Consider the following 26,099-nt stretch of genomic DNA (forward strand, 5'->3'; position numbering starts at 1 on the left):
ATGAAGGTGGCGTTGGTGGTTCACGTCTCCGGGTGTCCATTTCCTTCATGCCGACGATGTTGCTTGTGGTTTTAGGCAGCTGTTCTTGGTTTCTTATGTCTGTTGCTAATGCCCCATGAAGGGTCAGCTGGCCAGTCAGAATGCATGGAAGTATGACACTATGTCAGTACATCTCCCGGGCTGGTCTACGCGACCCGGTATTCTAGCACCACCTTTTGCAACCAAGGGCCACTACCTCCACACTGTCTTGCCACACACCCTGTAATAAGCAATCAGGTTTTTTCAGAAAATGTTTTTATTTTTTTTTTCTCCCTGAATAAAACCAGACGCTTATATCGGATTAGAAAAATACGTGAAAATGTGACACGATCTTTATCCGTTGGCGAGCAGAAGGATACTGAGGCTTAGAGAGTCACTCAATTCTGTTCTTTAAAGAAAAGAGAGGTGGGTGTTGTATAACGGCTGAACTCTTCCGTGATAAATCTTTTCAGCGTCTCTGTACCCGATAGGCAGGATCCATCTGTAAAAGAAGAGAAATCCAGTCGACAGACACGACGCAGCCTCTTGGTGAACGTTCATTTTCTACAGAAAGTGCTGGAAGGTCATTTAAAAAAAAAACCAAAAAATTCTTAGCACCTACTCTCTCATCCACAGAGTGTCAGCTCCCTACCATATGCTGTGTCTCCAATTATTTATTTTATTTATCGTTTATAAAAGGACTCTTGTCGGCAATGTATGTTCCTTTACTGTTTAATAAAACGATGAAATATATCCGGACGTCTGTTTCCTCAAATCCATCAACACAGCCAGTGATAAGTCGGCGTGCTTGTCCTGTCATGGCATTTCATTAATGTGTGCCAAACATCATGCTTTTGGTAAAGGACTGAAAAGTGCTGTGTTGTACGAGTACCAAGTCATATCCAGCCCACACACACTTAAGGAAGTATGCTGCGTTTTCATGTTGGATCTCTGATCAGCTAAGAGCTCCTCTCCCTCTTTGCCTCTTCGTCTGTTGAGTATTCCTAGCTGATGACTCCCCCGCCCAGAGACAGCCGACTGTGGACCCTTAATGGTCCCAGTCCCACACCTCCACTCACCATTACCACCGTTGTGATTACGAGTGGTCTCCAGCATCACCCTTCGCATGACTTTAATTGGCTTCCCTGGTGCCCCTTCTGCTGTTACCAAGGCCCCTCTCTCCCCTTTGGAACAGCTTAGACTCTTGACCCAATATGAATCATAGGACACACACACAGACACACACACACGCACACACACTGCATGGTATTGAAATTGACTGGCCATGTAGTGTGGTTTCAGTTGTGTGATTTCTCATCACCCTAATGACTTAAGCTGCATGAATTTTGCCTTGTTTCGCTCCTCCTGCTTTAGTGAGAATGAAAGGTTAGGTCTTCCCTTGGGCGAGCTGCTCAGATAGAACAAATTGACGATATGACAATGAATGCGTAACAGCCAATAGCATCCTAATGGAAACGTGTACACATGCTATATTTATGGACTACACATTGGTTAAGGCCTGGTTAAGCCGTTCCTGGTACACTGACGTGCTTTGCCTGACCCTTCAGCGCACCCATGCTCATTTGACCTCAGACCTTTGACTCCTTTGTGTGCTTTGGATGAGCTCTCTGATGCCAGTGAGGTCAAAGGAACTCATCTTCTTCGTAGAAATAAGGGACAAGATTTTCTGCTTTAGTTTGGCCTGGTTTTTTGTCGGTAAATTACACACATAAGGCAGTGCAAAGCACCTGAATAAGAGAAACTTAGGAAGTGAATTTTAAAGATCATTTATTTAGTATAGACATCTGTTTTGTTTTTTTTCCCAGCAGACAACCTAAACGAAGCCCTGAAGACACTGAAGCTCTCCTCGGCGGACAGCGCTTCAGACAGTGTGGAAGGCTGCCTGGACTGCCTTTTAAAAGCTTTGGCCCAGAACAGTAAGTCAGAACCTTTTAGAACTCATGGGCTGGTTTCCCAAACAAACATTCAACACAGACCTAAAATTATCATTATTGTTATTATTTTTAATGGTGAGTCACATTTAGTATGCTCTAAGCCTTGTACAAGGGCTTGGCCCCTCACGTTAACACTGTGTACTTTTTGTTCTCCGAGTAGGAAAACTGAAGCAAAGAAAAAACATCTGTATTTTGTATTGATCATTAAGGACTACAGTGGATTGTCACAGTGTTTCTTTATAGCTAGAGAAGTCTGTAGAAATTTGTTCCTTTTCATTGCTCTGATCACATCAAGGATTCTAATAGTGAAGGTTTCTTTTAAACATTCTGTCACAATTTCAATGCTGCTCTACTAAACCCTTTTCAAAGTGTTAATTGGGGCTTCAGAAATGTTCACCTGACAGTTATGGAAAAAAATGATGCACTGTCTACAAAATGTATCCACTTGAATACCACTGTTTAACAAGGAAATTTTTTGAATCCTCCAAAACTGTAGAGAGACAGCATAACCTAAAACCACAGATAGCACAAATTCTGTCATTCAGTCACAATACAATCACAACAAGATTGTCTTTGGCGGCCAAAAATCATGGACTAGAAGCAATTCATCTAGTTCCTCAGTCTCAGTCGTCGGGTTCAGAGTGACCTCGGTTTCCATGGATGTGTTTGAAACAGTACAGTGCTGTGTTGATTAATGTCCTTGATTCCTGCTCCGTGTTATTTAATTTATGTAGTGCTCTGCTTTACACCAGCCATGTGATGTTCAGGACAGTCGTAAATAATCCCTGACGGCCGTGGAATGGGGTGGAGTGAACCGCCCAATCGCTTCCACCTCGTGGCAGCAGCCTCTTTAGATGCCCTGTGCTTTTGCACGACCCAGGAATCACAAAAAGTCAGTGAGGGCTACCAGATAAAGTAGCCAACATGGAAAAGACTGGAAGAACTGACTTTGGAAAAAATGTAAGGACAGAACAGATTACAGCAACATTTTATTTTCATGGAATTAAGAGATCAGCGTGAGCTTATGGTTTATTATTATCACAGTTTCGTAAAGTAATGAGAACGAAAGCCTTGCTTCACACCGTAATTGAGAGTTAATGTGTTTTATCAGGGTGGGTTAAAAATAACCTGCTAAATTGTGTTTTTGGGTGTAGGTTAGGGAAGGACTGTTGCTTAATGCCTCAAAGAAGTAGATTTAGTATTTTTTGTAAGCAGTATTTCTTTTTGACTGAGACAAGAGGATTTTAAATCTGTTGAAGTTTAAGTTGTGCCGTCATTAATTGGGTTTGACAGTAATATCCCTCTTCACCTGGAGTGCACAGCCAGTAAGGTCAATTTCTCGTGACATTTTAAAGGCAAATATCTGAGAAGACACTCGCTGATGTTGTCACTGGTATAGTGATTAGATTTAATTAGCTTCTAAACTGGTTTCTGGACTGAAATGAGGGAGGGAGTGTATGATATTATCATTACCCACAGGTCAAAGGGCAAGGACCCACGACTCTAGAGGTCCCTCTGTTTGTACCGCTCTTTGTCACGTTTGTCGTCTTATGGATCGGACACTGCGGGCGAATGTGGGGGAAGATTTATTTGTACTGCAGCGAATGTTTTATGTGTGAGCAGAACAGAGTGAATTTGAGATTTTATTTGGCCAAGTTTGGTCAGGACATGAATCAACCCAAACCACAGACGCTCACGACCGATTTGTGTGACTGAGTAACAGTGACTTTGGCAGAGTTAGTTGACCGAACCCCTGAAATATTAAACAGTGCGGTGATTTACAGGCTGTTGTGATGCATGGAGATGAGTGGGATTTATCTCTTTGCTAAAACAAGAGTATGTGCAGTGCTAACTTACTTACCCTGCTGTTATATCCTGTCCAAGCGGCGCACTGATCATCCTTTGATAGATTCTTATGTGGATCAGACTTGATTAGCTCATAACCAACTTTGGATACTGACACACAGGATGTAACTATAAAGTCGTGCAGAATCTTAAATATTGCATAGACTGCAACCAACCCCACCCATTGCAAGGGGTTTATAGAGTTTCCACATCTGCCTGAAAAAAACATAATCACAACCTTCTAATAGTCATGTAGTGTTTTTTCTTTATCTCATCATGTTCTCTCTCTCTCTCTCTCTCTCCCTCTGTCTCGATTTCTCTCCCCAGATGCAGAGGCCAGTGAAAAGATTCAAGAGATGGGAGCTCTCCCTCTTCTCCCATCTCTGTTGTCCACACAGTCTCCTTGCACACCTAAAGTAGCCAACATCATAGCTGAAGTGGCCAAAAATGGTGAGAACCTCAGCTACTTGCTCCTTGTCAAAAACATCTGGGAATTCAGTAGGCTTAGTAATTATCTGGTGTTTTCATATGCGTTTGCCCTGTATTTGTGTGTGTGTGGTTTTTTTTTTTTTTTTCTTAAGTTGGATCTCCTCGCTCTCGTTGTCTTTGAAGTAGTAGCGGTTGCCGCAGAGAGATTTCTATTGGCATAATTACCAGAGTGTAAGAGGATAAAGTTAGCCTACATAATTGAGAATAATCAGGAACTCGTTGGCCCAAATAACCTAAAATAATTGGTGACTATCTGCCAGCCTAGGTCTATTTTTTGTCAAATTTTTTTGGGTTGATTGCTCAAAGCACTCAGCATTCTTGACCCAAAAGAACAATTACGGAAATAAAAATATACGGGTCAAATTTAAGAAATGAATATACCCAATTTCCCTTATCAACTGCATGTTTGTTATTTAGGTAATGTTCATTGTGGTGAGGAATGCAGTGTTTTAAATACATTATGAAAGGCAGTATAGATAACTGAATACTGGCTCTTGTGTTTTCTACGGCTAAGATGCATGGTGAAAAGTCAGCATGGGGGAAGTCACTGGTTGATAAATCACAGAGGTCTAATTCCTGAAGAAGGATTAAGACTGGTTCTGGACTGACTTCCTTTTAAAGTGGACTTTTTTTCCAAGGTTTTACATTTCTTAGTCAGTATTTTTTTTCCAGGCTGTAGTAGATACTGCTTTAGAGAACCGGCTCCTCGTCTAAAACTGTGTGCAGTCCACTGTAGCATTTCGTGGTCTCTCAGACACTAGCCTCTACTGACTTAAGTAAAATGAATAAAATCAGATTAAATGTTTGCAAATGATTTGAAGTAACTGTATACAGAAACAATGTATCTTAAGTTTGCCTGACATACTGAAGATACATTATAAAATATAACACAGCATAATTCCGAAAATATGCTTTAATGAATGTAGCAATGTATTGGAACAACTACAGTTTTAGCATTGTTTTTAACTGCGGTCGATGACATGTTCTGTATTGATTTTGAATTTGGAAGATACAGTTTCAAATGAAATCTTGTGCTATTTACGTTAGCTGATGAGCAAATTGTGCTGTCATCTTTAAGGACTGGACAGAAGGTGAAAATATGCAGAATCTTTCGTTGCTCCATGTCCAGTCATGCTGATGGCAGCCATTACAATCTGGCTGTTTGGCTGGAGTCCGAGATGTTGTTCTTTTTGGTGAGAACTAGCAATGCCAGACTAAGATCTGACTGTATAATCTGCAGATGTACATCATCTTTTAGATCCTTTAATTAAAGAGCCAGGTACACGGCTTCATAATCTTGTGAACTACCAAATATTAATTGAGTTTGTTTGAGTTTGTGACTCAAGTTTGAATGTTATCTGTAGCAAAATTATTTAAGAATTCAGATTCATATATAGAACTGTTACAGTATGACTGCTGTCATAATCAGTAGTGTGGTATTAGTTCAATAATAGCCCTAAACTACAGGATGTGAAAATGTGTAGTTTCTTCAGGAATTATAATGCTATCAGATAGGAAAAGCTTAGGTAGCATGATTGAGATCCATCAGGCTACAGCGGAGACATCTTTCCCTGAGGCCTGAGAACTGCTGTTAGCACGACGCTAACCTTTACACAACATTAGCCCCTTGGGGTAGAAGGCCTGTCTCTGTTTTTGCAGTGGTGGTGCTTCTAACCTGGATTTCGGCAAGTCTGTTATACCAAGATGCTTTCAAATTTCTAAAGAGACTTCAAGAAACAGTGGTGTCTCTGTATAGACAACCGAACCTCTACGGCAGACACTAAATCTTTTCTTTTTAGTATGATTGTCTTGTTTTCCGCAAGAGAACCTCAAGCTTTCAATCTTTTATCCACTTGTGTAACTATACTCCTTTGTGGTTCTCGACCAGCTTCTTTTTGTTCGTTGCCATGCCCCCAAGTCTTAAAAGCTCCACAACCATGGTCCTGCAGCAGCAGAGTTCTGCTTTTCCTTAATGCTTTTAGACTAATTATACAAGTGTTTTTCGAGCCCCATGCTTGAGGAAGCTGGGAGAAAGAAAGAAGGAAGTGAATGGAGTACTCAAAGGCTAAAAAGGTTAAAATAATGAATGGGCTTTTAGCAGCTTGCTAGGCAGCTAATGATCGCTGCCGGCTGGCGTGCAAGGACTGGCAGACACCCGCTGGCATTTATCTACCAGCATCACCGGGAACATCTGTGTTCAGTCCATTTGTGGCCTCAGCGTTTTAAGAACACTGCCCCTACGCGGGCCAAGCGATTTTATAAAACAGCAATGTAGGGTCCCTAAAAAGTACATCCATCCGTAATTACACGCATGCTAGCAGATAATTAGCGTATTCAACTCTCTTCTCATTTTTGGCACCTACAAACATTATTAAACACACAAAGATTTAAGAAATGTGGTTGTTATGTGTGAGTTGTACTAAAATCTCATTTATTGCAGTTGGATCCAAGAAATCAACTAATGGTGCCTCAGTATCAACAAGTTCTGTGCTGGATTTGTTCTGAAACTCTGCAAACAATCTATAAATTATTACTAATCTGAAGCAAAGCATAATTTTGTGATACTTTATTGGTTGTAAGATTTTAATAGCCTGTATGTTTATGGTTAAATATGAATCATTCCTCACTGGTTTGAACGCAAAGTTTGACGAGGGTTTCTCCTCCTTCTCCTTCAGAGTTCATGAGGAGCCCATGTGTTGAGGCTGGCCTCATTCCTCCTCTGGTGCAGCTGCTCAACAGTAAGGACCAGGAAGTACTGCTCCAGACCGGCCGAGCCCTGGGCAACATCTGCTACGATAGCCGTAAGTGCCCTTCCCAATGGTCCCTCCCCCTGCAAGATTTCACTCCAAGTTCAAGGGATTCCGGAACCCTCTGATTAGATCCATATCGAGGTCTCTCTCAGAACGTTGCTGTTCAAAAGCACAAATAGTGTTAAGGCAGGTCTGTTTCGACTCTGGCCTTCAAAGCCTCAGCCGTAGATCCTGCTGGTTACTACACCTATGTGTTTTCATTCAAGACTGACTTCAACCTGAGAGAGAGGTATGTGTGTCCTTTAGACGTATGTGATCAGTTATGTTTAGTGAATGGTGAAACAAGTATATTCTGGCCTTCTAGATTTTGGGGTCAGAATCAAAAGCCCTTGTGTAAGGTTTACGTTATTGAATATGGTAGTAACTTGGAAGGCATCGAGAAGAAGAAGGGTTGGTGTAGATCCTCTGTGTTTTTCTCCTAAGGTTTATTTAATTGAGCGATGAATGTATATTGTGAACTAACTTCCAATGGTATCGTTTCTCTGTAAAAATTTGAACAGACATGAATAATGTGTGCCATCAGATGGGCACACACCTTGGCTATTACGAACTTTGTAGACAAGATTAACTGTGGGTGTGGAGCACATGCCACTGCTAGATGAGGGGCTTTTGAAAACAAACACTGAAGATACTGCCCCCCCCATCCCCCCCACCCCACATTCAGAGTATCTGGGCAGCAGAGAGCGTGCCTTCTGGAGCTCAGCTTAGCCCCCCCCCTTCCTCCAGGGTACTACACCAGCACTTTTCTCAGATGAGAGAAACTAAAAAGGAGCAGGGTTTTATAACTCTGAGCCTCCTGTGGTTTAAAAACTTGCCTCTTTCGCGTATTTGTTCTTGAACAAAGCTTTAGCACTTATAAAGCTAGGCATTTTTTTTTTTGTTTCACATGAATGCTTCAAATTGAATGATGAGAAGACCACAGGGCTTAAGAGACTATGAAGAGAGACAGAGGAGCTGTATAATGTATGGTGGGGCAGTTGCCTGATGTATTTGGCAGACAGCAGCAGACCTTAACCTAGCTTTGCTGAAGCTTAACAGTAAAGCAGCTGAACTCATGCCCAACTGAGACTGACCAGGGAACAGTGCCAATACATGTCATTGCTGCATCATTGTTAACTAGATTGGTCTGTCAGATGGCATTTTGCAGTAGAATCTGGGAACCTGGCTTTCTCTCTTTCTTTCTTAGACCAGAATTTCTCAAGTTCCAAAGTTCCAAGCCCCGCACTTACTGTCATCTCACATCTCGCTGTCTATGTTCCATTACCAGTCCCTGTCAAGCAGAGCAATTGTTGCCAGGAAAGTGAAAACGGTAATGATTACCTGGAAGGATCTCCTGCAGCCAAAGGCATGAGAATGAAGACGCTAATGTTTTCTCAACCAAAAAGTGGCTTCTCTATCTCTCTCTCGCTCTCCCCCCCCAACCTCTCTCTCACTCTTATTCATCTGATTCAAGACAGTTTGAAGTTATCCTTCATTTTCTGTTGGGCAGGGTCTGATTTTGAGAGACGGGAGCTTTCCTCATACCAGATGGTATGACTTATAACTGAGAAACTAGTGCTATAAGTTAGAAGACTTACTTTCTTGCCATCTTCTCTCAGGACAGCTTTTATGTCAAATCTGTTATTGTAAAGTTTTATATAAGTTTCAGTGCCGGTTGGTTTCTTCCTATTGCCAATATAAGAACAAGCCAACAGATGTTACACAGCAGCTGTAAAATGAAATAAGGGAAAAATTATAAATGAAGGTGAAAACTCTGTACTAAGCAGTTTTTCAGCATCTGCCCATTTTCCCCCCCTAACCCTCACCTTAAAATAGCCTTCCTGAGTAGGAAATCCCTGACAGGGGTTGAGGGTCCACCTTTGGAGTTGACTGATTGAGGTGTGACAGGAAAAGGGTTCATAAACAGATATTTTTTCTCTTCTGCCCACCTGCGCCCTTTTGTCATTTAGAGGTGGTAAAAAAAGCCTCAGAACAAATCTCGAAGCTGAGAAAGTATGGCACGTTGTCATCTCTCCCAGTTATCACGTCTGGAGTAGAGACAGCATATGAGGTTTGTGCAATATGACGTCTTGAATCTCCACAGTCTCTCTCTCTCTCTCTCTCTCTCTCTCTCTCTCCCTCTCTCTCTCTCTCTCTTTCTCTCTCTCGCTCTATCTCCCTCTCTCCCGCTCGCTCTCTCTCTCTCATTCTCTTTTTTTGGCAAGAGGATAACAATATTAACTTCAATCATTAAAATGACACTTTACGTCGACTGAACCATCTATGAGATCTTTCTCATTCCGAGAAACAGTGATTCTAAGCAGTCATGTATTCCTGCTTGATTCTGGCTTTGTGCTCTGAGAGTCTGAAATTTGAGACCTGTGTGGGAAGGACACTATGGGATTTTTATTAGTAATTTTTGGCCTTGAACAATGCACTTGACTTTTTGGCTGCCTCAGGAGAGTTCTATTAGTTAATTTGATGACAGGGAGAGACAGGCAAAATTAATATTTCAGGTCAGGAGCAGGAATAACTGGAAAACAGGGAGTGTATCCACAGAAATCAAAACACCTTTCGAGAGATATTAAGTATGATTGATGATTTTGTGGCTTGAGTTTGTACATGGCATGTTTGTGATGAGTAATCTTGAGTCACTCATTGGACACAATGCAAGCAGTCAGCATGCTATTTGAAGTAATTCATAACCTGTGTTATACAAATTCTTTTAATGCCCACTGTGGCCGTGTGCTCAGATGTGCTTTATTACTGTTGGAAATGTATTTTGGCATTTAATAGCCGCTCACTGTTTTCAGAAGCAGGGCATTGGCCTACATGCTAATGTCTGCTCTCTGACTAGCCCCACTGCTCTCTTCATACCGCTCCTAATTAGAGCCTGTAGAAATTGTGTCTAGTTCCAAATGCGCAAGAATGGACGGATAGGAAAAAACAAAAAACAAAAAAAACCCCACTTCATTCTGGAGACGTCTCTCAGCATGACAGAACTCCAATTCCCATGGTGCCTTGTCTCATCTCCTGCTCAAAAGCAGAGCGTAGTGCTTTGCAGAGTGTAGTCTCAGACAGCCTTCTTTTCCACCGCTCAGCTGTGATTCCTGACCACCCCCGCGGACTTGGCCTTTCTCCCGGCTTGTTTAATTGCAGCTATCGATGTAAGAGGCTAGCCGCATCCAACGTTTCATACAGTGGAGGAGGAACCTTTCGCAGACGTGACAGACATACTTTTATATCATCCGAGCACAGCCCACGGTCTGCCTAATAGCGAATTTTAGGTGATTTTAGATCACTAATACAGTAACCTTTTTAGCTTTACTGCTTTATTATCTTGTGCTTCAGCAGCATAGCAAAACCACATAACTAAAGGGTTGCTTCTCCCCCACTACGCTAAAATTAAAAAAAAAAAAAAAATTGGAGTTCAAGGTCTTCCCTGATTTTCTTCCTGCATTTCTTCCTCCCGCTGACCTTGCGCAGATGTTGCAGCCTCTGTCCATGAGCGATAGCGGATCATTTTTTCGTGGCTGACAACACAGAGGTGCACGCAGCCTCATTTCCCGTCGGCGCGAGGAGAGAGACGTCTGCGCGTGATGAAGCGCCTGTGCCTCTCTCGTTTTATTTACAGCATTAATCGTCTCTGCCCACAGGCCACGTTATAATCCGCTTTCTTAACCAGACCAATATAAGCTACTGTTGTTTATAGCATTTACTCAGCAAGTTCCCGAAAAATAGTAGCAGTCACCATAGCTTTAATGTCTTGCTGATGTCACTCATGTTTTTCCCACAACAGCTAATCAGTGCCTAATTGTCTTATAACCTAATCAGAACCAGGCATACAGGTCTCAGTAGGGCCACTATCCCTTAAACTGGGGATAATTAATATTTAATGAATGACGAACCCTACTCTGATTAGACACGTACTAATGTTCTTGCTAATTCAGCACAACAATCAGAGGTCCACCCAAATTCTCAGAATAGAGAATTAGATAGAATAGAGAATTAGATGGAATAGTGCTGATCTAATTGAACTAACTACACTGAGCTAATAAGTATTGTGTTGTTGTATCGGTCTGTAATGTTATATCGGTTTGTATTGTTAAACATGTTATTGTCTGCTGCGACCATGGCGTACAGAGTTGAGGTTCATTTTAAATTGGGCTGGCCCCAGATGCCTTCCCTCACATTCGTTAGAGAGTTTTTCACCGAGGGGGTTGTGTTATTCCACCGTTGCACATTTGGCCTCTGGGTTTAGGCTGTCCTGTGGATGTATCTGCCCAATGCATTAATTTGACAGAGGCTCAGATACGCCAAGCGGCTGAGGAACAGTAAATAGGTGGAGCCTCAGTAAAACAGTGCTGAGCTGTATTGGGTTTTTCTGTTCCGAGTTTCAAATCATTCATTCATTATCATCATTATTATTATTATTATTATTATTATTATTATTATTATTGTTATTCTTGTTATTTTTCTATCAGAGCTTATTATAATCAGTAGTTTTACCATGGCTTTCTGGATGTTTTTCATTTTTGATTGCATGTTAGCATTTCGTTATTGCTTTGTGATTTGAGTCTTTTTTTTTTTTTTTTTTTACCTGTCCATGTTTTGATTTTTACCCAGGTTGTCATTTTTGTCATTTCCTCTTCTTTTTTTTTCATTTGTCTTGTACATTTGTTTATCATTTGGTCCTTATTTTGTTTTTACATGACCTCTTTGTTTTGCAGATGAGGGCAGGCGTGCAGTTGACGAAGCAGGAGGTGCACAGATAGTAGCTGAGCTCATAAAGTCAATGGCCCATAATTGTGAGCCAGCCAATGGGAAGCTCTTGACTGTCTTTTGTGGCATGCTGATGAACTATAGCAATGATAATGGTAATGACCCCCAAAAAATAAAAAACCCTCTTCGGATAGTCCCTGATAGATACATTAATAGACGTTCACCAGATTGTCAACAAATACATTATTAGGTACCAGAGCTGAAGAGCTATAAGGAAATTAAAAAATATATATATGTCATGTATTTTCTGTAAGGTAGCAAGGTCTCTAAAAGCAGTTCTTGTTTTTTTTTTTGTTATTTACATAGACATATTTGGGAAGTTCTTGTAAATTAACTGACAATGTTGAATGTCAGCAGTTGTATCTGAGGGACTATCCAAATTAAGCAATACAAAATGATCAACTAAAGATCACTAATTCTTTTTTTTTTTTACATATATATTTATATCTCCATAAAGAACACGAGTCTTGATGCTATTTCATAATTTTGGGGATGATTTTGAAAACGTTTCAGAGACATTGCTTGGGGCTACACCTCCTAATCTATAAGTCATTACCGCTTCATTCAGTCCTGCTTACCTCTACAAAATCGTGGTTAAGAGAGTCGTTTTAAGTTGATTAGCGATAAGATGATGTTCTTTGTGGTTGTCTGTGTGTAGTCTGTGTCTTTCTACCTCTTCGTCACTTCAGGTTTTTCAAATCTTTTTTTCCCCTCTCAGCTTCTGTGTGTTTTTTAGGCACGATGTTGGCTTGTCCTGTTGTTCTTTGCTTTTTCGGTGATGGTTCATTTGCATAGACGCTAGGCCTCCTTCCCCTCTATCCACCGTCAACCAAATCCAATACAAGTTCCCAACAGTTGCTTTAAGAAATCCAGAGCCCCCCCATCCCCTTACTAGAGGCTCTTCTGCCCAAATTGTGAAATGAATCATTAATTTAAACTACTAAAAAAATAACGAAGATAAGTTAAAGCGTGTTCTATGTTTCCTTTTTAGATTTCAAAATCATTTTCATATTGTTTCATATTGTCCTTGATGTCTTTGTACTCCATGTTCCTCCAGGCTCAATATGAAGTCTCTTCTACGCCTGAGATATTTTATATTTACAAACATTTACATTACAAGTGTATAAATTTCATTAGCACTCAGATTATACTTACAGTTTCATTTCTCTCTTTTTCAACTTAGCGTGTGATTTTGCTCTTCAGATGTTCCTGTTATGTAACTCAAAGCCCAAATGCCCAATTTCACTCCTGGAGCACCACTCCAACTCTAAATCAAGTTTTTTTTCTCTCTCTCTCGGTTTTCTCGAAGCTCAGGAAATAACGACATCAGCACATTTTGACCATTCACCCAAAGTCCTGTGTGTGTTCAGTCTAAACCTCTTATTGACTTGTGTGGCAGCGTTATTTAAGAGCACAGAGGAATACGAGCATCTTATATTTATTTCTTTGTTTCTGCGTTTGTTTATTGGTGGCGGGGCGGTTCTGAATAATTGATGTGCAGGCGGGGGGGGGGGGGGGGGGGGGGGGGGGGGGGGGAGTAAGGCTCTATTACTTTCTTCTCTCCCCTCACCGACAAGGCACGAATTGGTAATTACTTTTCGATCTATTACCGTTCACGTTTGGCCACCAGCCCCAGCCAGCCGACGGGAGGTCGGGCCTCTTCTCTTTTTGCCCCTTTCCCCGAAAATAGATTGTGAAATATGATTGTAATTGAAAAGCGCATCGTGGAGGGCGTCTCTGTTGTCGCAGTTACTCAAATCTCCACCATACTGTTTCTCCTCTCTCTCTTTCTTTCTTCTTCTTCTCTCTCTCTCTCTCATCTTTACCTCCTCTCTGGTGTTTTATCTCTATGCCAATCTCAGCTTTTGTTTGTCCTCTAACTCGAGGGACCGGAACAGCATCTCAACTGCCTTGCTATGAGAGAGAAAACGGGCCTCATGTCTAAGCCTAATTCTCTGCTTCAGACCTACCGAGTTGAATCAGTCTGAGTAAGCAAGCATTCTTTAGCAGACTGTCTCACATGTTCCTTACCCAGGTCTTACTCAGTCAGCATTTTTACCAAAAATAGCCATCCATTGTCTCACTGAAGGCATAATCCTCTGAAGCGGTAAAATAGCCAGGCACAGTGACACTGACAGTACATTATGTCGTCCCGTGGTATTTTATTCTATTTAAGGCTCTGTAATGATTAAATAACATAACTGACCTCATATCATATTATATCATCAGTTTGCATCTGGCAGTACATTCTTGTTCAGATGAACAATTCTAGACAATTTACTCCTACAGCCTGTATGATGTTGTCTTAATCTATTAAAAATAAAAAAAAAACGTTAAAAAGGGTTGTGAATAGCTCCTGTTAGAGCAGGTTTAGTTATACAAAATGAGGTTTGTTCTCAGATATTCCATCATATAATTCAATTACCTTAAGGGGCCATTTTTAAAATGAGCTTTTTGGCTTTTGCATTTACCCTCTGCACCTAAAGTGTACCTAGATTAGCCAGAGGTATTGTTTGAAATGGAGACATTAGGCCAACTTTTTTTCAAGGTTGTTTGAAAAAGGCAAACAAAAGAGGAAAAAAAGAGAGAGAGAGAACGGTTTTTGCTCCCTGGCCTTGGAGTGACGTCCGAGGGACAGGAGGGAGGGATTAGAGAGAGTAAGGTAATGGAGACTGTCTATTGAATGCGAAGGCCATAGCGTTTGCAATTATACTGTGCAAATGAGTTTGTGCGAACGCCATCAGAACCTGTCCCAGAGCCAGGCTGTTTGTAAACTGTCACTGCAGCTAATGTAACTTCCATTAATATTGATGGGACTACAGTGGTGGGGAGGTTTTGCCAATCGGGCTGATAGCAGGAAGAAAAAAAAGAGGCATTATAAGCGAAAGCTTCCCTTCCCCTTGTTTGGAAAAGCTCCGAGTCCAGAAATTTCCATCCTGATGGAAAGATTAGGAGCGCATTGAACGTGGCCTAGATTTCGTTACTGGATAAACGTGTGATGTAGCAGAACCGAGCCGCCTGTGGGCAGAACACGTCAGATCACTCTCAAGATTAGGACTTTGTGAAACAGAAAAAAAACCCCCAAACAGCAGGTATACTTCTGAGCAGCTGTGTTTTTCCGTTTGTTCTGTTTCTTTCTCTCACACACTCACACACAAAACTGCTTGAGCTTCATGAGCGTCTCTCTCTCCTGATCGCTCTCTCGTTCAGTCTCATGTCGACCGACGCCCTTCCTTCTTTACATCCCACCTTTCTGCCGCTTTTTCCTTTGATTCCTTTGATACATCCCTGGAAACAATTCCCCAATCACCTCGTCATCTCTCTCTCTCTCTCTCTCTCTCTGTCTAAATGCTGTTAACATACTTACGCTCTTCCTCCCTTCCTGACTGGAATGAGGATCTCACCATTTTGAAAGTTACACCTTTTCACTCGCAAAACAACGATAACGAAAAGCTCAAATTGACTGGGACGTAAAATTGACAGCACGAAGCTTCAAACAGTGTGAACCACACATCCCAGCAGGCTTTGTTTTTTTTTTCGTTTTTTTTTTTTTTGCCCTCTCATTACTGTACATGAAAATCAGAGTCTTAATTAGCGCGCTTACGGTGTTTTGCGGATTTTTTCTCTCTCGTCTGCAGACTCCTTACAAGCACAGTTGATTAACATGGGCGTGATCCCCACACTGGTCAAACTGTTGGGCATCCACTCGGAGAACACGGCCCTCACCGAGATGTGTCTCATCGCCTTTGGCAACCTGGCCGAGCTGGGTAAGTAACCACGCTCATCCACCAATTCCCCTCTGAGCTCAGCAAATATCATGTACCGCACTGGATAACTCACATGTCAATCAAATGATACATTTCACCCTTAACGTTACCCACAAGTCACATTATATGCAATTGATTTATGTTGCTGATATCATGTAAATTGCCCATGTAGCGTGAGTATATGTGTAGAATGTACCATACTGTTAAACTAGCATCCTAACAATGCGGAGAGCAAAGACTTTATTTCAGAGTAGAGCTATTTATTCAGCATGTCCGCACAAAAACAGTCTTTGCTGCAGTTGTGCATTGCTGTCTCTTATCAAGCCTTGCTTCTTCAAGGCCGCGGCTCCACAATAGCGTATCATTATGTAAACCACAGTAATCAATGCCGTTTTCCTTTTTCGGACGGACCTGCTCGTCTTTCCGCAGAATCCAGCAAGGAGCAGTTTGCCGCCACGAATATCGCGGAGGAGCTCGTGCGACTCTTCCGGAAGCAGGTGGAACATGAGAAAAAGGAGATGATCTTCGAAGTCCTTGCTCCTCTGGCTGAAAATGGTGAGAAGGAGAAACAGAGGAGGAGATCTAACTGCAGATAAAGATGGGAAACATCATAGTCGTCGAACAGTCTTAAAAAACAGTACTAATACCTCTACATTTTTTTTTTCTCACTTCTCACTTTTTTCCCGCTTCATGGGCACAGTGTAGACCTCTTAACCTGGTGGGAGATAGTGGATTGGCGATATTGCGTTAGAAGTAGGATGATTCTTTTAGCATTTCAGCAGTGACTCTTTACTCAGTTAATCTCTCATTTAAAAGCGGTCCAGGGGGAAACATTGGAGACTTTTGTTTGTGCTGCTCTTGGTGTAGCTTTTCAGTGTGTGACGTGAGGGGTTTGATTTGTGGGTCCGGACAGAATGTGGATTTTGGCCGGCTGCCAGTCGCAAGTCCCTGACCCACTGACTGACTGACCGAACGCAACTGCTGTACAATGGCTTTGCGTCCAGTCACAGAACAGGATAGGCCACTTCTCGAACGTCATACCAGACCTAACGGACACCTGTCGCGTCTTTGAAAACAGGCCGTCTGACATGCCGCACGTCTGTGGGACAGACAGCTGCCGTCATATGATCTTCATAAGGACTGGTTTTGGTACTCAGTCGAAAAAAGAAAATAAGACTACAGTTTCCTTTTATAAAACAGTTTTAACCACACATTCCCTTTGCTCGCAAAGACATTACGAGGAATTTTGACGGCATTTCACAACATTAGACCCTAAATACTAGGTCAGAGTTTTAAGATGGCATAAGTTGTACCAAATGGATAGTTACTCGAAACTTTCATTCCGAGCAGCGTCACTGTTCTAATCGTCTTTCATTAGGCGGGACGGTAATCGACATTCTGCCTGAAAGTGAGAGTGGTCTACAATTAAGCAGACGCTAGGCTGCCCTCTGTCCACTCCGGGTATGGATAATAACTGCTGTCAGTTGGTCTCATTGCCACTGATGCCTGTCTTTGCCTAAATGGGATTCTTGAGTCTATTTGCAGCTGTGTTTTTGGGCTGTTCACGTGAAATCCAATCTGTAAACTGCCCTCAGCTGCTACCCTCAGCGCCGTTTGTTTGAGGACGCGTGAAACTTTTCTCATGGAAAATGAAATATGCGCCGAAATGAAAGAACCGACTTAAAGCAGGCAGCACGGCGAGAGAAAGAGAGATGAGAAGAGGAAGCAGGTGATGTATGTGAGAGAAAGATCCCATGGAGAAGGGGTGTCGCATAAAAGAGGAGAGAGAGGTAGAGAGTGTGAGTGAGAAAGAGGGTGAACTATAGAGAAAATGGCTCTGTGGAGTGGGTGTTGTACTGTGTGTGTGTGTGTGTGAGTGTGTGTGTATGTGTGAGAGAGAGAGAGAGAGAGAGAGAATGAATACCCAGAATGTCTGTGTGGAGGATGTCTGCGCTGGTAGATAGACGGACAGGTATATAAATAGATAGACAGACAGACAGATAAATAGATAGATGATTGAGCCCGCGATGAATGTATCAAAAAGATCCGGAGAAGAAGAAGAAGAGAGTGGAACAAAACAAAAGCGAGAGTAGGTGTGAGAGGCAATGTGAGGAGCAGGGACAAGGACGGCGAGATAGGAAAATGAAAAGGAAAGAAGCAGAAAGAGAAGGCAAAAAGAAGGTGGAGAAAGAAAGCAAAAGAAAAAGAGAGAGAGAGAGAGAGGGAGGGGGAGGGGGAGGGGGGGGAGTGGCGGTGTGTATAACGAAAGCGTATGCGCGAGAAAGGGTCGTTGTTATCATTCTAGGCACAGTGCTGTTCTCCTATTCTGCCAGTCTCCAAGACAACGTCCTACTTAAAGCCACTACACAGCTCTACAGACACGGCTGGCTGACTCGTGTGGAACAGAGGAGGGAGGGAGAGAGAGAGAGAGAGAGAAAAAGGGCTCGCTAAAAGCCGCGGGTGTTTCATAACCAGCTGAGAGGAGAGAGGGCCAGCCATATGTCTCTAGTTCTGGTGGAGGGACCCACTCGGAGATGTTTTCTTAGTGCGTAACCATTACGGACAGACAAATGTTTGTACACTCATTGTGGAAAAAATCTCTTGCATTCTGTTTAATGTTAAAGTTATCTTTGTGTGCTTTGTTTCCCGTCATACTGTGGTGGGGGTTCTCTTTTCTCTCTTTGTTGCACATCACCTAGTAATGTCTACAAAAAAAAATCTCCATTTACCTTTATAGGTTAAAAAAATCATTATAAACTGCAATCTGAATATGTTGTAGTATATAGTTATAGGAAATACTTGTCTCTGCTTAGTCTATAACTAGATGTAAGACATTTAACAGATGAACACTTCATATGGATGGACCTGTATGGCTCCAGCAGATAGAATTGGATTGAGAGGAGTGACAAATTAATCTAGATTTACAATCTCCAAATCTCAAATTACCAATGGTTTCAGATTTCTTGTGAAGCAATGATTTCTCCCAGACGTCTCATTTTTGAGAATATTATCCCGATACACGGTGGCTTCTGGGTGATAGTTTTGATGTTAACCTGCTGTGTTTCTTCACAGTCTTGGCATATGTTTCTCTCTCTCTCTCTCTCTCTCTCTCTCTCTCTCTCTTTCTCCCTCTCTCTCTCTCTGTCTTTCAGATGTGATTAAGCTACAGCTGGTGGAGGCAGGGCTGGTGGAGTGTTTGCTGGAGGTGGTGGCACAGACAGTAGACAGCGACAGAGAGGAAGACGTCGCTCAACTCAAGACCGCCTCTGACCTCATGGTGCTCCTACTGCTGGGAGGTAACACGACACACGGCCAATCAAACCAGCCGTCAATCATTCCGCCCGAGCCTCGCATCTCTCCTCGCTTAGTAAAACACAGGAGAAAACCCCCCCCCCCAAAAAACGCAGAGTCATTCGCAATAGAGCACCAACGCGCGGGAGTCTCAGCTAGACGTGACGAAGGCCACGAGACTGGGCCTTTGTTCTCTTTCTGTCCCTTATTCAGTCCAACCAATGTCAGAATCCGGGAGTACATCAGCGTCTGGAATACAGAGCTCAATTTTCCAGAAGACGTGCCCATGTCAAATTACGTCTGGGCAGAATGAAAAGACATCAGCGCTTTATCATCGAATTGACAGACCAGCTGTATTATGGGTTCTGCTTTTTATGAGGTCTCTGAAATATTGATGGGAAAAGGTGAATGGAATATAGAAGGAGAGGTAAAATTTCAACAAGAGAGCCGAAAGCACCTTCACGATGACTTCGAATAGCCAGTCCAGGCTCCTAGTTATTTTGGTATTTCGGGGGGGGGGGGTTTTGTGGTGTGTAAAGAGAGTTGGGGTAACCCCTCTCCTCTATCTCATGGACGTCTTCTCCTTTTGCTCTGTTCTGTATGTAGAGTCAGCATTGCAGCTTGTGTGGGGAGTGTGATGTGGGGATGTATCTTTCTCCATATGAATATTTCATAGCTATCTTTTAATGGGTTGTGAAGCGTTAATAGAAGCGCGTCGGTGTGCCGACGGAGGGCCAGAGACTGAACGCACTCAGAACCTGGGAGTCCGCGATGGGATGGGGAGCGTCGAGATGTTCCAAGGAATGTTATTTCGACTTTTTCCGAGTGCTCTATTTCCTGTCCCTTTAGCGAGACAGAAGTTCGTTATCTCCGTTTGTCTAAAGTCGACGTCTCTTTTTGGACGACGTCTCGTGACAGATGTTTCAGGCAGATATCGGTGAAGAGTGTTTAATGATTGTTTGGAATTTGGCTTTGTGAAAGTCCTTCTACGCCTCCATCACAAGCCATTTCACGCAATGCTTTTAATTAGGTTAACACATAAGGTTTTTATCTTCTATGAGACAGAATTAAAACTGAGAGGCAGTCATTGCCTAGTACAGTGTTTCATCTTGCCCATCTCACGAGTTATATCTACAGTTAAAGACTTTATTAACCTGTATTATATTTTCATAGGCCTCTTGTGATCTTAATCAGTGCCAGGTAACTCTTCTCCCAGGCCTGTCTCCATGGGGGGGAAAAAAAAAAAGTTACATAGGCAGGACCGCGAGCGGTTGAATCAGATGTATCAATGTATCACCGAATTAAAACCGTCCATGTAATGAACCTCCTCATATCTAATCTGAATGGCGATTTCATGGTCATGATTTTGACTGTCTTCCAGATGAGTCCATGCAAAAACTGTTTGAGGGAGGGAAAGGAAGCGTGTTCCAGAGAGTCCTCTCCTGGGTGCCCTCCAATAACCACCAGCTCCAGCTGGCAGGCGCGCTGGCCATTGCCAACTTTGCCCGTAACGGTAAGAGGACCGCTAACCAGGATGTTCAAAGCCTCCAGCTCAACTCCCCCCCCACAAGAGCATGTAGAGTTTAAGCCTAAACACACAGTAATGATATTCACTGCCTGCCATGTAAAGTAATACAGTAAAAAAATAAATAAATAAAAAACAACAGTGAGTGCCTCTTTGGCCAAACTGGGGCAGTGCTTTGTGTAATGATCCATTTTTTGTGTAATGATCCTTTTTTTTTTTTCTGAGAAAAAGAGATGTAAGCTATTTTAGCCCCATATCATACATTTCACATCAGATTTGAATATCGGGAAGATATGTGGACGGAGAATAGGAAGATAAATAGAACTGGGGAAGATTATGTGTGGGTCTGTTTGAGTTATCAACCATTTTACTTTTGACTGTTCAGTCATACCTGATCATTAGCACGAGCGTGCAGAATCAGACAGACCAACGCCTGACACGACCTCATACGCAGTTCTGACAGAATGCGGGGTAATGTAGTCCTGTGTCCGACTTCTTCACAGATGGGAACTGTATCCATATGGTAGACACTGGTATTGTGCAGAAACTTCTGGAACTGCTGGACAGGCATGTCGAGGAGGGTAACGTCACAGTACAGCACGCGGCCCTCAGTGCTTTGAGGAACCTAGCTATCCCAGGTGAACTTTGACCCTCCAATCCCTGCCTTCCATTTCTCACGACGCTCTGCCCATGAAAGAGCATGACCGTAATTAAACTTAAGTTTCATGCATACTCATCTATTACATTGGAATTAACGCTAATTACTTAAAAACCACTGCTTTCAATAATCCTGTCTGACGGTTTTTCTGATTTTTGTGCGATAACGCTCGAACCTTTTTGTCAGTTGTGAATAAATCGAAGATGCTCGCGGCCGGCGTGTCCGACGTCGTCCTGAAGTTCCTCCAGTCGGAAATGCCGCCAGTGCAGTTCAAACTCCTGGGCACATTACGGATGCTCATCGATACACAAGGTACTTTTCCTGCGCTATTCCTAAATGTTTTTTTTTTTTTTTTCCCCACTCTGTCCTACTGTCAGAGTTAATAATGATCCTAAATGTCTGACTTTCAGTAAAGCTGTTGTTCATTCAACATTAATTCCAAAAAAAACATTAAAGCGTAGCAAGTTCTAGAACTTTTGAAGACCTTCCTAACCCAGCCCACGTGGAAAAAAAATATCCTTGAACTCCACTAGTTTCCTTTTAAGACCAAATCTGCAGACTGGATATAGCTGACTATTTGAAACTCAGCCATAATATACATATAGCCACTTAAACTCTTCAGGAACCCTTTTTTTTTTCCTTTCGCTTGATGACTCATGCATTTGGAGTTCGGCATTAGAGACTTCTCTTGGCTTGAGTTTTGTTCCTGTCTGGCTTGCGTTTTCTAAGCTTCATTTTAGAAGGCCCTTTGGGTTTGCTGCCTAAAATTGTATCGGGGCATCCAGTTCATCTTATGTGCTTCTGAGCATCTATGCCAAATTCTTTAAAGAACTTCTCTGCTAAGTCACTGCATTCCCCTCTCTGTCTAAAACCCTCTCTATGGCCTTAGGCTGTAAAAGCACATGGTTAGAATTAAGGCTGTATCTACATTATGGAAGAAATTTTATTTTTAGTCTCTAGTTTACCTTTGTCGTTTGGAAGTTCCACGTAAATGAATAGTGACATAAATTGAATCTGGTTAAAGACATAATTTCATCAAAGGCTTTAACTAAGAAGTACTTTTTTTTTTTTTTGACAAAGCGTCTGTGCTCAACCAGATTTATTCACGATAAATCAGTCACTGGTTGTATTAGAAAGAAAAACATATGTTTTCATTAGTAGAGAACCATGCGCTATGTCAGGTAAAATTAAACTGTGTGTTATTTTCTAATCATTACGAAATGCGTACGGCAGTGTTCCTGATTACATATTCTCAGAACATAATCTTTTATAAGATTTTTCAGTTTCACATCACAACCCAACACAACCCAAAGCGATTCACCCCAGATGCAGTAGCATATTGGCACACAAGGGGGGGCCGTTGTGCCCAGACGGCCTGTGTGCAGTTACTGTAGTTTGATATTAAGTGCGAAGGCTGTCGATAGCGCGGCGGTCAGATGTGATTTCTATGGATCGGGTTATGACTAGGAGTTAGGCGGAGGCTGTAATTGGACACTTAGCAGTGGCATCTTATAAAATGCAGCGTGAACGGTGGGGCATGCAGCCAACAGCACTTGACTTCAGTGACACGCTGAGTGGATGAAAGGGACCAAACTTGGACGTCCCAGCTGGGTCGGCACATCTGTGCCGGACATACCCTTAAATGTACATTACCAGTGATTAAAGTATTACAGGGGTTTACGTTGTGCAGTCTCACTTAAGTGTATGTGTTTCGTAACGGAGCTTGGCTTTTTTTTTTTTTTTTTTTAAACTCGAGATATATGTGCTTCATAATATGCAATTATAGCTCTCTAAGCTTTAGGCTTCGCTGTTAGAATAAATATAATTTTTAAGTACGATTGTATAAGCTTCTATCTCTACTATTTTTAATGGTTTTTAAACTTCAAGTGGGCCTTTAGCACTGAAGAATTGGATTTTATGTATGTATGTGTGTATATATATGTATATATGTATATATATATATATGTTTGTATGTGTTCTTGAGTATGGCAAAATGTACTCTGTTCACCACAGCGGACGCTGCTGACCAATTGGGGACGAATGTGAAATTGGTGGAGAGACTGGTGGAATGGTGTGAGGCCAAAGATCATGCCGGTGTGATGGGGGAGTCCAACCGCCTTCTCTCTGCCCTCATCCGACACAGCAAGTCAAAGGTCAGGAGCTAGTGTAGTGGCATTGCCCACTCCAATAAACTGATGTTTTGACTTATAGGGACGGTGTTTAGATAACCCCAACTGACCCTCAGTATGGAGACAAACACTATGACGATCGCTCGAATATCTTACCAACCAATCACATCACCTGATATCATATCAACCAATCACATCAACTAATACTCAGACACAAGTGGCACAACTGATAACAGTAAACCAGCATTTGTCAACCAATAATTTGTCAAGTCATTAACATTAAATCGAATTCCTTAAGTCACAAAGTGTTTAGTTTTTTTCAGCAGAATTTCACCACACCAGCTGGGTGAATACCCGTTAGCTCTGTCAGCATGTTTCATATCACACGGTCTTGTTTTGTTTTTGAATTAGCATGTAGCGCCTGGTGTTAAACACTCCCGGGACTTTCCGGCTGCACTGCCTTTTCCATGCAGCCTTGGAACACAGTGACTCAGAACTCCAACGCTCAACATCAATTTTGTCTGGCTTAGAATTTATAGACTAACACTCTGGAGCAGTTTCACTCTGTTTACAGATTGCAGTGTAAACTGCATAAAGCAGCAAACTTGGGTCAGTTAAAAAGACACTGACAAACACTTGCGCATTGGAAGAGAGCAAACACATAAATTATATGCATATATGTTATTGTATTAATTGTAATGTATTATATTATTACTGCCAGTAATAGCGTTGGGGGTTGTTTTTCTTTTTACTTTGGAGTGTTGTTGGAGAGAGTTGATTATGGCACAGATGAGTCATCAGAGTGTTACTGTAGCTGTGTTTAAAATCTACCCCTGATTTACCAGGAGGAATGGAAAACGGAGTGGAGTTTATGTCTGCGAGGCTGAAATCTGTCCAAGGCGTTTAGCTAATGTGGTTCAATAGCCATGAAACCATGATATACATCCACATACTTATTTCACGAGCCTAAAACATATGTTTCGAGTGTATACCAACAGATTGATGATGCTTTTTTGATGATTGTATGATGTGGGCTAGGTTCCCTTTATTGAAATTTTGATTGATTGACTCATTGACTAATTGACTGATTGATTGACTTTTGAGTGTTAACTCTTTGATCTCAGGACGTGGTTAGAACAGTTATCCAGAGTGGTGGCGTGAAACACTTGGTAACCATGGCAACCAGCGAGCACATGATCATGCAGAATGAAGCGCTGGTGGCACTGGGTCTCATCGCCGCCTTGGACCTGGGTAAGAGACGAGGTTCTGTTAATCTGGTTATGCTGTGTTCTTGTCAAAGCTATAAGAGATGTGAAAGACACGTGATAGATTCTCTGAAATAATTATCCAGAGCTGATGTGTAGATGCAGCTCGAAAAGACAGAAGTTTTTATGGTCATATGTAGAAGTTAAGTTCATGAGAAAATGTAGTAGTAAGCAGTCAGAACTGTAAGTGTAAAAAGAACTTCAAAAGTTGCATGAGAGAGATTTTGTTTGAGTCCTAATGCGTTTTTTAAAACCCTTACTCTGTAGTTAAGCCAGGATTTATCCTTCACACCTTACTCATTTTTCAGTAGTGTGGGATTCTGCACTCAAAGAAAAAAAAAAAACAGTCAAACGTTATCCATCAGAGCATCTTATAGTAGCACTCCTCATCCCGAGAAGCTGATTTATCGACTGAAGTTGTTCGTTGCTCTTGTGGTATTTCAGATGCTGCAGAGAAAGATTTCGTTGGAGCCAATTTAGTACAAGTTCTGCACAAACTACTGTCTGACGAGAGGAGCGCGCCTGAGATTAAATACAACTCTATGATTCTGATCTGTGCCGTAATGGGCTCAGGTAAGAGACAGTCAATGACTGAAAGTGGACAGATGAGTCAGATTTCACATCATCGAGAAGTGTCCTGCTCTAAATTTAGCATAAAACTGTTTTCATCCTGAAGACCTTGCCAAGACGGTTTCTGTCGGTTCAAGACCCTTTCCCTTATTGAGAGGGAAAGTTAAGGCCAAAATCTCAGTCAGTTGTGAGTCACGTTATAAAGCTGGTGTTTAATAGAGAGCACTTGAGATGTTTTGAAGGCATAACTAGCATTGTGGCGCCTGGTGTTTGTTCTTTGTTCCTCATCGTTTCTTCCCGTCTCTCAGAGCCGCTCCACAAAGAGGTCCAGAGCCTGGCTTTCATCGACGTGGTGTCCAAGCTACGCTCTCACGAGAACAAAACGGTGGCCCACCAAGCGTCGCTGACAGAGCAGAGGCTAACGGCGCAGAGCTAAAAGACTCTTGACAACCTCAAACCCCAAACCCCACCCCCCACCCCAGCTTGCCTCACCACAACTCCCCTCCTACTCCTTCCCTCAGACCCCCACTGTGTCTCCCATCGTCATGTGCCAAGGCTTCCCATCCCCGCCTGCCAGTCTGGCTCCTCCCCCTCCTCTATCCCGCCCCCCTCCGCCCCAATTTCCTGCCCCGCCCCCTTGTCCCAGACCACTGTTTGCGCATGCATACACACAGCTCCAGTTACAGTCACCGTGTTCAAGAGGGCAGCCGTAGATCGCCTTCCGCAATAGAAACGTCAAAATACATGAAAGCAAAACACTTTTTAAGACCATAGCTGTGATTAAAGAGTATAAATGTTAAGTCATCGAGGAACAAAAATATAAAAACATTTAAAAAAGGAAAAAAAAAAAAGGCTGTAGAAGAGAGGACAAAGAAGAGTGGCTGTTTTATCCACGACGTGTGCGTATCCACATTTTCTCCGTGTAGCTTGAGAACCAGCCGAGTTTGAGATGTGCATGTTTATTTATTTGTTTTCGTTTGAGTTGATGGCGTATTATGTGTTCGGCCGTTCTAATC

The 26,099-nt window shown here is 42.3% G+C and overlaps 1 protein-coding gene across 1 annotated transcript; it reads left to right on the forward strand.

Annotated features, from left to right (window-relative positions):
- Nucleotides 1-25,570, forward strand: rap1gds1 (RAP1, GTP-GDP dissociation stimulator 1). Its single transcript, XM_030779186.1, has 16 exons — nucleotides 1-32; nucleotides 510-601; nucleotides 1,848-1,955; nucleotides 4,146-4,268; nucleotides 6,983-7,108; nucleotides 11,827-11,973; nucleotides 15,517-15,645; nucleotides 16,075-16,200; nucleotides 18,798-18,941; nucleotides 20,318-20,449; nucleotides 20,965-21,099; nucleotides 21,306-21,431; nucleotides 23,133-23,272; nucleotides 24,373-24,499; nucleotides 24,958-25,086; nucleotides 25,392-25,570. The coding sequence occupies exons 1-16, from the start codon at nucleotides 1-3 to the stop codon at nucleotides 25,517-25,519; spliced, it is 1,944 nt and encodes a 647-aa protein (XP_030635046.1). The 3' UTR covers nucleotides 25,520-25,570.
- The last annotated feature ends 529 nt before the right edge of the window (nucleotides 25,571-26,099 follow it).

The sequence above is a fragment of the Chanos chanos genome, chromosome 7 (assembly GCF_902362185.1).
Source record: "Chanos chanos chromosome 7, fChaCha1.1, whole genome shotgun sequence".
Classification (NCBI taxonomy): Eukaryota; Metazoa; Chordata; class Actinopteri; order Gonorynchiformes; family Chanidae; genus Chanos; species Chanos chanos.

Coding starts and splice junctions, on each gene's coding strand:
- rap1gds1 (XM_030779186.1), top strand. CDS start 1: ATGAAGGTGGCGTTGGTGGTTCACGTCTCCGG. Junction 18,942..20,317: donor GGTGCTCCTACTGCTGGGAG/GTAACACGACAC, acceptor ACTGTCTTCCAG/ATGAGTCCATGCAAAAACTG. Junction 20,450..20,964: donor TGCCAACTTTGCCCGTAACG/GTAAGAGGACCG, acceptor ACTTCTTCACAG/ATGGGAACTGTATCCATATG.